The 11,940-nt window shown below is 34.4% G+C and overlaps 1 protein-coding gene across 1 annotated transcript; it reads left to right on the top strand.

Moving 5' to 3' along the window:
* Window positions 1–382: 382 nt before the first annotated feature.
* Window positions 383–11,895, top strand: LOC120349052 (tetratricopeptide repeat protein 30A-like; the record flags this gene model as incomplete). The annotated part of the gene is given in 6 exon segments (XM_039419002.1): window positions 383–467; window positions 470–507; window positions 4,901–5,036; window positions 6,787–6,951; window positions 8,442–8,710; window positions 11,699–11,895. Coding segments are annotated over 6 exon segments (890 nt in total), but the record flags the coding sequence as incomplete, so codon positions are not given.
* Window positions 11,896–11,940: the final 45 nt, after the last annotated feature.

Here is an 11,940-nt window from a genome sequence, read left to right as displayed (position 1 = left end):
ATCATTATCACTACTCTTGATACGGGGTTTTCATCATTTTATTGAACCTCTGAAACATGTAACAACAAGGGTTATGGAAAAACGACCTGAGACAAACACACCTTATATCAATTAATATCATCAGGTAGCCTTGGATACTGGCTAAGTATGAATAATAGCATTGAAAATAGTATAAAAAGACCCATAAAGTTTCAAATAATTGCAAGAATATTGCATTCTGATGAAATAATGAAGATGTGTACTAATATTTCAAATCAATTTACACAAAACTTGATTTTTGACTCAGGTCGTTTTTCCACCCAACTCCTCATATTATATAGATCTTGTAATCTCTGTATTTATAAAATCATAGCTGAATTTAATAATAATAAATATCCGACAGGTTACAAAGCTGAAAGCAGCCATAAAATATGGAGAGGAAGATCTGATCAGTGCCAAGGCATTGATGGAGAATTGCCCTGAAGATGACACGACAATGAGATAAACCATGGTTGCATCTTATACAAAGTAAGTTATCAATAAAACTACTTTTAATATTTATTCCAATTATAATACGTTCCATTTCTCATATTATTGGGCTTCTAATATTTAATTTTTCATCAGTTATAGATGTTTTCTTTTCTGCGAATGAATGTACAAGACGACTGTAGAACCTTGAACCTATATGTACATAATTATCTGTTCCTACATACGTTGAAAAGTGGTCATTGCTGCACTGATTACACGCAAAGAAAGAATCACTTTTCCGCTCTAGTGCGGGAAAAATTTTTCTGCACTCAGATTTGCAACATGCAAACGCAAAAATACTTAGTAGGTTATATGGAGCAACAGTGCAGCAAAATCAAAATGAAGTTGGTAACAGTGACTGCTGTGGCTGCTATAGTGAGCAGAGGTGCAACGAAGCACAACGCGCTAATTATTATTCATTATATTATAACCAAGGACAACGAGGGACTTTAGGATTTTAGGATTAAGGTTTTTATCAATAATAAAATTACACAGAAAAACATTTGATGGATTTCAGTCAAATTTTACCCATAATTACCCACTTTTCATATTCAATGGTAACTGTAGGAAAAACTTAATGTGAAATACGTGCGCAAAGTTCCTCCTGCTGCACTCAAGAAACCATTCCGCCCTCGCCTACGGCTCGGGCGTAATAGTATTTCGCACCTAGGGCCGAAAATGAGACTTTTCTGGCTCGAAATCGGTTTCAAGTCCGAGGCCGTAGGCCGAGGACTAGAAAGATTGAGAGCCGGAAAAAACATTTTTCCTCCACTACTGTCAAAAAGTACTACTTTCTCCCTGAAATATGGTACAAAGTGCCACTTTTTCGCTCTCGTACTAAAAACAGAAAAAACTCCCTAGGGAGTAAAAGTGACTCCATTTAAATAACATGGGAAGCATCTCTATTTTAAAAACGTACATTTGGAATAGGTCAAGAAGGTCTAAGCTCAGATGAGGAAGATATAGAGTAGTCATTAAACCAACTAAATTCAATACCTCAACCAGACATTTGATCGATATATAAAATTTATGTTTGTATGCTGAAATTATTACAAACTCATTATCATATACAAAAAAAATGTATATATTTTTTTCTTTCATTCCATGTTATTCAAAATATCAGCCAACGAATATTACTTATTAACTAATCAAATTTGAAACGGGAACTTCATCATGGCTGTAGTTTTGGCTGTCATTGTTGTTACAACTTTAGTCGACAGATAGTGCTGTGGGAGGAGAACTGTGATTACAAGCCAGCTGTTTCTGTTTACTTTTCAGATTATGTTGTAACACATTGTTTGGTCACATACGTTTTAAAAATTATTTTATTAGCAGTTTTATAAAAATGTAGGTGGAGGAGGAAAAAATGTTGTGTATACACGAGGTGAAAAAGTTTTTTCTCCCTCAGGAAAATTGTTGCCTCGGCTTCGCCTCGGGCTTCAAACTTTTCCCTCAGGGAGAAAAAACAGCACTTTTCACTCTAGATATACAAATAACTATTGCCATGGTGAGAACGTAATTTTTCGCCACACAGAAAAAAAACATAAATTATATTATAGGGAATAATAATAATTTCTCATTGTCTATTATAAGCACTTCGAAAGCAAAAGTGGAAGGTCATAGCTCTAGCAAATCTGATATCAAGAAATTGTCCAAGTATTTTTATTTTTTATTCTGATTTGTCTAAATAACCTAAAAGATTATGTTCAATTATGTAAGAGGTTGAGTTATACTTTTTATTCTTCCAATGACAATAAGATGATATATTATAAATGTTTAATTATTGAATTATAAACACAAATAAAGAAGGTTTTGATCAGTGGTTTATCACACTTGAAAAAGTTTTTGATCAGCTGGTTTATCACACTTGAAAAAGTTTTTGATCAGCTGTTTTAGCACACTTGAAATTCGGCCAATCTGATGTGATCTGAAAGTCAATGGAAGTTTAGGTTAGAAGTTTATCCTTCTATGAAAATCGACTTATTTGAATAGTTATAATATATATCTTATCTGTATTTATTCATTTAAATAAAATGATAGTATATTATTACAGAATACTTTATTGAATTCTAGAAGCATAAAATGATTCCGTTTATCCACCATGTTCCGTGATAAACGCTTTACTAGGAGGTTTGAGGTTAGATTCTATTATACTCTGAAAATTGAATTGAATAGTTATAATATCTCATTTGTTAGTCATTCATCCAAATAAAATGAAGATCTTATTGCAAAAACTTATTGAATTCTAGAAGCATAATGATTCCGTTTCATTGTAAACACGTTCACATCAATCAGAATCAGCTGACTTCAAGGTTATTTTACAGCCCTAGGGCCGTAAAAATTTTACGGCCTGGTCAGAAAACAATCACTTTCGGCCTCCATATGACGCACGTACCCCAGCTCATTACATCAAGTGGGGCGAAACGTTTCTTTCGGTGCAGCAAACTGACACTTTGCGCACTAGTTGCACAAATAACTATTTCCTACAGATACCTTGAAAAGTGACCATTTTTGCACTGATTGCAGGCCGCAAAGAATCACTTTTCCGCACTAGTGCGCAAAGTGAGTACTTTGCGTACTCCAGATTTGCAGCATGACAACGCAAAATAGTTAGTAGGTTATATGGAGCACCAGTGCAGGAAAATCAAAATTAAGTTGGTAACACTCATAGTGAGGCCCACGTTATAATGGCAGGGGAGAACAGTGTTGCCTTGCCATTATGTGCCTTGATTATAGTCATTTCAATGCTTACATAAGATAAACTGCCTTCAAGCAGTCAGATAAATTTTCAATTGAATTACTAATCATTATAATTCATTTTAAATAATTAAGGTTTTTATTAATAATAAAATTACACAGAAAAACATTTGATGGATTTCAGGGAATTTTACCCATAATTACCCACTTTTCATATCAAGGTAACTGTAGGAAAAATTTAATGTGAAAATACGTGCGCAAAGTTCGTTTGCTGCACTCAAGAAACTTGTTTGTTTGTTTGTTTGTTTGTTGTTTTAAAGCTTCCAGAGACTCTAATCAGGGATAGAATGTCAAAAATTTATAATACATACAGTATTACTAAAAAAGAAGAAAAAAAAACACAAAGGAACCCTCTCTACACAACAAACTTTCTGTGGTATAGAATACTCCAAGCATCAAAAAACTTTTTAATTCCTTCTCAAAAAACATTGATATCTTCACAATTTTTCAAGTGAGTAGGAAGCTTTTCTAATAAATTTAAGGCCCTTATGTAGGTTTTCTCAAAAAGAGCTGTTCTGTGATACAGTGAAGCATAGTCTCTCTATTTCTAGTATTGTATCCATGCGAATCAGCATTTCTAGTCATTGTCTGTCTTCTAACATGCATAATCACCTCATAGATATAAATAGAGGGAACGGTTAGTATGCCTAATTCTTTAAAGTGGTTCCTACAGGGCTCTAAAGGCATAATACCTTTGATCGCTCCAACAGCTTTTTTTTTGGAGCTTGAACACCCTCTCCAAATTCTGGCACTACCCACCCCACACAATATTGGCATAGTATTATTCTTTTCTTCCGGTGCAGCAAACTGTCACTTTGCGCACTAGTTGCACAAATAACTATTCTTTTTTTTCCACTTTACTTGTCTATAAAATACACACATTAATTTGCTCTCTACAAAAATGCATTAAAGGCGGATGCACACAGCATCACACAGACGGAGAAAAATCAAAAGTCTGCATGCAGACGTGAACAGACATATGGAGACCGACGTACGTCTGTGTGAAATTCGTTGCAAAACACCTGGGGGAGGAATTTTGCCTCTGTCTGACTGCTGCTGTATGGCTTATATACATACAGCTCTAAAAATACTAGCTGATACCATAGAGAAACAATAGCATAAGTAGATAACCCATGGTATAGGGCGTTTATGTTCCAATTTTCTATGTTAAGTTGATAGTCCAAGTAGTTCTTTTTCATGAAGCTATGTGACGCTGGTAGTCTCTCATGCTGTGCCGTTCTTACACTCTTTCCCCCCAAAAAAATTGATAATAGACATTAGTCGACTTGAGTTAACAAGAAATCTACTTGGAACGTGAACTACCTATACCATGGGATATTTTCTAATGCTATATTTTATTTTTACCTACTAGAAATACACACCTATAATAATTATTGAAATATGCTACATAGCATCTTAATTGAATTAATTTTTCTGCCGTGTTTTCAACTAAGGGCCGTTTTCACAGTGACAGTTTGAACTTAATTTCATTTTAAACTTGATTGAAGCCGTAACAAGTCTAGTTTGTTATAATGTGTTTCATTTTGAGTTTAAGCCACCAGCTGATTTAATTCTGTTTAAGCTTTGACTGTGCAAACGGCCCTAGATGAATGATTTAAAAAAAAATATATTGCAGGAAGGTCGCTATGATGATGCTTTACAAAAATTCAATACAGCTCTCATGATTCTTGGATACAACCCTCACCTGTCTTACAACGTGGCATTATGTTATTACCGACTCAAAGAGTACGGTGCAGCCATGAAGCATATTGGTGAGATTTTAAATTAATTCCACTTTTTCAATAGATTTATTAGCAATTACGGAATGATTCCGATGTCTATTTCCATCTTTAATTATTAAGATATAGAGGATCATTTCATAAACGATTCTCAAGAGATTCTTAGTCGTGCACGCTTTGCTGTACCAATCAGAACTATTCTATAGTGAGGTCCATGTTATAATGGCAGTGGAGAAAGATAGGAGATCAACGTTGCCGATTCCCTGTCTTGTCAATGCCTTCTATAGACGGTAGCTGATACAGTTTATTGATGTAATATCATTCTCATTTAAAATAATCAATTATATTTTTCAATATTTTCATAATTGAGATGAAATATTTTGTTAATTAATTATTAATTCTACATTGTTAAAAGACGATCTTGCAAAAGATCAAGGCGAGAAAGAGATAGCGATATCCGCTTTGTTGAATGATAGACAAGGACAGCAATACCATTGCCAATCAAACACTAGGCTACCATTATAACGTGGACCTCACTATAGTAGCTATTTCAAAGATTCTTATTGGTTGCTAGGCAACCAATAGCGAAACGTGATTCGCTAAGACAGTTCTTAGAACCGTTTATAGATGTGGACCTGGAAGTTTCTTACCTCTATGTGATAACATATCTTCTTATTAGTTATTATTAGGATTTTCTTATTAGTTAGTAGTGAGACTCTGTTGCTTGTATGTTTAATGTTTTTTGTTGATAGTTCTATTTATTTTTATGTGTCTACTTTTGTTACCATTTGACGTTGTAATGCATTTGATGTTCTCTTTTGCTGCTACAATAAAACATTTATTTATTTATTTAACGCATTTGAAGAATTCCAGGTGAATAAATGATGTGATAGTTGGCAATCCATTTTTTTAAATAAGAAGACTAAGAAATTGTCAATTAATTATTATTTAATATGATAATCATTTGATATGACATCTTATTTAATATGAATAATTACCACAATATCAACTTCTCAACTACACCATTTCATTTGAACATTCTCCAATCATCAAAATATCACAATATTTCACCATAAACTGTGTCAGAGGTCTTGAAAATGTTTCTCCCTTCACTCTTAGTAAGAGTTTCTTCATAAAACCTAATCATACTGGACATTTTTGTCTCCAACATAATACAGAAAAAGTTTAAAAGAATGTTTATCATAACTACAGGCTAATAATGCTACTATAAATCTGATTGTATGAGAAGAGATAATGTGGTATTTCTACATAATTGAAAGAATAAGACATTGATATTGTCAGTACCACTTTATTTGTTTAAAATCAATTTAAATTTCAGAACCAGGTTTTTATAGCAGCACCTTCCACATCAGTTCAGGTGATGATAAATGGCAGATATATGTTGTCATGAAACCAGGTTCTGTAAATAAAATTGATTTTAAACAAATATAGTAATATTGACAACATCAATGTCGTCTTATTCTTTCAACTATTATGAATCGTCAGATTTTTCCCTTCAAGTCTCAAATCTGCTTAGTTGGAAGAAGCCCTAATGTGCATTTAAATTCCTCAAGACTCTTGAAACGATTAAATATAATTAGAGATAGAGCTTATGGTTTTTGTATTTTCTACTTGGATTCAGTTCTATTTGATCTTGGAACACTATGACGACTGGTCTTTGTGGAGGAATTCCGTGTAATTGAGTTGAATTATTGTTCAAGTGAAGTACAAATTTTATTTGAAGGTATAAAGAATTATTTGAATTTTATTAATCATTTTGCAGGTGACATTATCGAGAAAGGCATCAGAGAACATCCTGAACTGAGTATAGGAATGGCGACCGAAGGTATAGAGGTTCGCAGTGTTGGTAATACACTGACTCTGCATGAGACAGCACTGATCGAAGCTTTCAATCTCAAGGCAGCAATTGAGTATCAGATAAAATCAGGTAAAGGAAAGTTTAGGCCCAAACATTCAAAGGCCCAGTTGCACAAAATTCTGTTGAGTTTTAATGGTGATTTCATTGGAGAACTACATACGAGAATACTTTTTTTGAAATAAGCTTTCTGAAGCTTTGATTCTATTGGTATTTAATTGCTATTGAAATCTAACAATCTAACAGACGTTTGTGCAATCCGGCCAAATAGTTTTATTTAACTTAATTGTTGGAAGATCTTTTGAAAATTTACATTTTTTAGCCCTATGATCTTGAACTTATGCTAGTATATTCAAACTGTTTTTATTTTTTATAGTTAGATTCACTTGGGATTGTCTGCATCCCTTCTAGATGACTTTCAATGATAGTTTGAAGAGCATCCAATTATTTATAACCTTTTTTTCTATTGGTCAATACTATAGCCATCCAGTCTAAAGACTAATGAGCTAATTTTTCCCATCCTAAAATACTACTTGAAAATTGAACAGTGAAATTCTCATTAGAAACTCTTACTTCTATTGTTTAATTAATAATGTACTCTTATTGACTGCACTATAAAAGCTTGATTCACTCAATCACTGCTCTGCTCTTTCACTGGACACTACTTGAGCAAGCACTACACTATAGTGAGGTCCACGTTGTAATGGCAGTGGAGAAAGATAGGAGAATAACGTTGCCGATCCTCTGTCTTAACAATGCCTTCTATAGACGGTAGCTGATACAGGTTTATTGATGTAATATTAAATATTCATTCTCGTTTAAAATAATCAATTATTCTATTTATTAAGCGAGAAATTATATTTTTCAACAATTTCATGATTACGATGCTCTGGCAACAGAGCAAAGCGAGAAAGAGATAGCGCCATCCGCTTTGTCGATTGATAGACGAGGATAGCTAATCAAACACTACCATTATAACGTGGACCTCACTATAGTTCAAACGGTTTCCTCCTTTTGAGAATCCGCACCAACCCTCCATTGTCTAGCAGCTGGATCGCCTCGACGTTGTCGTGTTGGTGCAATCGCACCTCGTGCCTCTCCGCATGCCTCTGGATCTCGGTGGACACCAGGTCGACGTGCAGGTCTCTATGAAGATCGCTGTTCCTGACTAACCAAGGAGTATCCATAATGTTCCTTAGCTCTTTGTTTTGGAATCGTCATTCTTCTTCTTTCGTGTCTGGGGGCACACAGAGTCGAATACTATTCCAAAATTTAGCCACAGAAACTGCTTTGTCATTTCCTAAAATAATATCCTCCTTCGTGCAATGTATTTTCATATTGCTGAATCGTTGTATGACATTGATGTTGCTGTCTTTGGCACACCCCCAAAGTTGTATACCATACGTCTATAATGACTTTAATATATGTTTGTACAGAGGTACTTTGTTTCGGATTGAAAGGATGGAGTTTCTTTTGATCAACTAATAATTTTAGCTTCAATTCAATTGTTTAAATTGATCAATTATTATTGTTAAGATATTGTTCAATTTCCTTTGTTCTAGTGGAAGCAGCAAGAATAGCCCTGACCGACATGCCACCTAGATCTGAAGAGGAGCTGGACGCAGTGACTCTGCACAACCAGGCTCTGATGAACATGGAGACGCGCCCTAGCGACGGATTCGAGAAGCTGCAGTTTCTGCTGCAACAGAACCCGTTTCCACCCGAAACACTCGGCAATCTGCTGCTGCTCTATTGCCGCTATGAGTACTATGACATGGCAGCTGATGTGCTCGCTGACAACACGCATCTCACTTACAAGTATCTCTCTCCTGTAAGTGATCCAAGATAATAACATGCACTCATCTCACTCACAAGTCTCCTGTAAGTGCTTAGGGCCGAGCCAGACGAACCGTTTTTTCAGGCGTTTTCAGACCGAGTCGGCAGAGCAGGAAGCTCTCCGATAGGCTGATTGGGTAGGCGCTCGGGGATCAGCTGATAATCAGCCAATCGGAGAGCTTCCAGTCCTGCCGACTTGTCTTGAAGCGCCTGAAAACCCCCTTCGTGTGGCTTGGCCCTAAGACCAACGCACACATCAATAGATAGGGGAAACCAAACGTCTCCGTGCAGGCGTGAACATTCATAGATTAGATTAGATTCCTTTAGTTATGTATGTTACAATATTTACTGGCTTATACACTAATTTACATTAAATGACGGTAATGCTAATTATTCAACGAATTTTACAAAGTATTAACAATTAATCAATGAGAATAAAGATTGAATGCAATTAGAATAACGATAATATAATAATGTGATGTAACTTCATAAATCGGCGGTGTTTCAACAAATAATTGTCGATTCTCTAAGAAGGATATAAAATGTCCTTCCCATTAACAAACGACCGGGTTGTGATGGATTAGAGCTGTTGGGAATTATAACTCGAAGTAATGTTCAAATAAGAAACTCTACTCAGTAAGTTAAAAACTAGTTGATTTGAATCTCAGAATTATGGGATGAATGAATGAATGAAATTAGAATAAGTAATAGTGAATACAATATTGAATTAATAATTAAAATTAGATAAATGAAACAAATGTTATAGGGTGGGATTTAATTAAAATTTCAGAAATTGATTGAGTAATATTGACAATATACAATACTAAAGAACAGAAAATCTTGATATGGGAAGATGAATATGTGTAGCCTATTATGTAGAATGGAGATGGGATGTGGAAAATGGATGAATGAATGGAATGAAGAATGGAAAGGAAGGGAGATTAGAATATTTGTCATACAGTGCTCTAGGGTTGGACAGATTCAGTCATTTTCTCTATAAGATACTTTTTCAAAGACATGATAAAGCCCGCTCGGCTTTCAATGCATCTAATAGAGTTGGGAAGTTTATTCCATTCATGACAAGCACTGACAAGGAACGATTTGGAATAGATAGTAGTTCGATGATTAGGTACCGTACCTATCCTGAGAGTATTTGCACCAGTTCTAGTATGGGAAGCATCTATCCTCCTACCATCGGAAACAAATTTTAAATCATTTTTGAAATGGTTGGGATTGCCATATTTTAAAGCATCTCTAACAAGTTTGAGATACATATGGGTTACGTATGGAGACAAACGGACATATGTGTGCGTTGCATCAATCGAACACCTGGGGAGGGGTTTTTACACTTAAATATTATTAGTTGTACAAGAAGGCTAATTCACAACGATTTGTAAGCAAGATGAGACGCCTTCAACAACTATGTAAGCTAAATGCCTTCACCAAATATGTGATTGTGGGGAAAAAGAAAAGAAACTGATCGTTCTGGTTTTTAATGAACAGCAAAAAAATTATTTATTTAATACGAATATTCAAATATGAAACGGTGCGAAACGGAAAATATTTATGTAATTGAGATAAAGGAAAGATTACAACTATAACCAACAATCAAGATTTCTGATTATAATAATCAGATAATAATTAAAGGGCCTCGCTTGCTGATCTGTGGTCTTTCAGGTTTTGAAAATAAAAAAAAAACAAATTATTATTTAAAATTATAGGTCTGGAAAAATAATGTACAAAGAACTATTATCTTACTTTACCTTGAAAATTGTCCCTTGGCCTGATCCTCAAAAGATCCGGTTAAACCACTCCCGACTTTAAATGAATAAATGTATAAATAAAACTTCTGCCAGCTGATTGAATCAAAGCACCAGCTCTTCCTACAAGATACAAATCTCGAAAACACAATTAGCCTATGCAGGTTTGAACTGCCCGAACTGTGACAGCCTATAATTGAATTCTCAAGACAGAATCCTTCAGGTAAGCAATGCCTTAACTCAGCAACTATACTTCACAAAGGGTTTAAAGAATACGGGCCTCGAAAGAAAAATCAAAATCTATTTATGTGAAAAAACATGCAGCCTTGATTCACAGACCAAAAGTCGACTCACTCTTGTTTGTATAGCATGGAGCTAAAAACCATAATATTGCCTTCACGAAACGTGATAAAACACACGTTTCATCTTTGCACATTGGAGATCTTCTCGCTTTATCAATTACATTTAATAATTAAATGCGCGACCAGATTTCCAACTCACAAAATAATATTTCAATAAAATTGAATGGATCATGTATGACAGATTATAATATTATTTTCCAATTAGAAGAAAGACTATCTGCTACTGCATTAAATATTTTTTGTTTCATTCAAACAAACAAGGTCTCGTATCTCAAATTTAATTCTAGAAGAATTATTGTTGATCGTTTGTCAAGTAGGTAGGCCTATACAAGAAATAGTAAGCTAAATTTTAAATACTATCAACTGACGAATTACCATAGATTGATAGATAACCAAACTGTCTATTGCTCTAACTGATGTTATTTAAAGTTAAATATGATTTTCTCATTTATCATGAAGTATATCTTATTATTGAAAATATTAACTTATTATTGCAATATAGTTATGGAATTTCATCTCTTGTGAGCTAAAATAAGGAAATCAATGATATTTAGTTATGATATTCCATGTTAGCTTACTTCGTTTAATCATTTTCAGCGAATTTAATGAGTTTTTTAGAACTTGAATATTGACTATGCCAGCAGTATCCCTTTAATGAATAAAATCCTTCGAGATAGAAATTATTCAATTATAATTCTGCTTGACGTTCTAAAATGGATTGAATAATCAATTTTGATTGAATTAGAATAATATTATTTTTGATTGAATGAAAATTAATGAATAATTTGATTGAGTATCACGTTCCATCAAATTAAAATAATATTATTCTTGATTAATTGAATATTATTGAAATTGTTTCAGTACTTGTACGACTTCCTCGACGCACTGATAACGCAGCAATCGTCACCCGAGGAAGCGTACCGCAAATTCGACGAGATTGCATCCCGGCACACCGAGTCACTGAGGAAGGCCACCAAACGGGTGCAGGAGGCCAGGGAGATGCATGAGGACTCCGCCATGAAGAAGGCGGTCGCTGACTATGAGGATACGCTCGAAAAGTAAAGTATTCTCAAAATATACTTCATTCCCTTAGAAAGTAAGTG

Source organism: Nilaparvata lugens, unplaced genomic scaffold, assembly GCF_014356525.2.
Source record: "Nilaparvata lugens isolate BPH unplaced genomic scaffold, ASM1435652v1 scaffold8070, whole genome shotgun sequence".
Taxonomy (NCBI): domain Eukaryota; kingdom Metazoa; phylum Arthropoda; class Insecta; order Hemiptera; family Delphacidae; genus Nilaparvata; species Nilaparvata lugens.
Note: the sequence above shows the minus strand (reverse complement) of the source record. Positions and strands in the feature narration are given on the sequence as shown.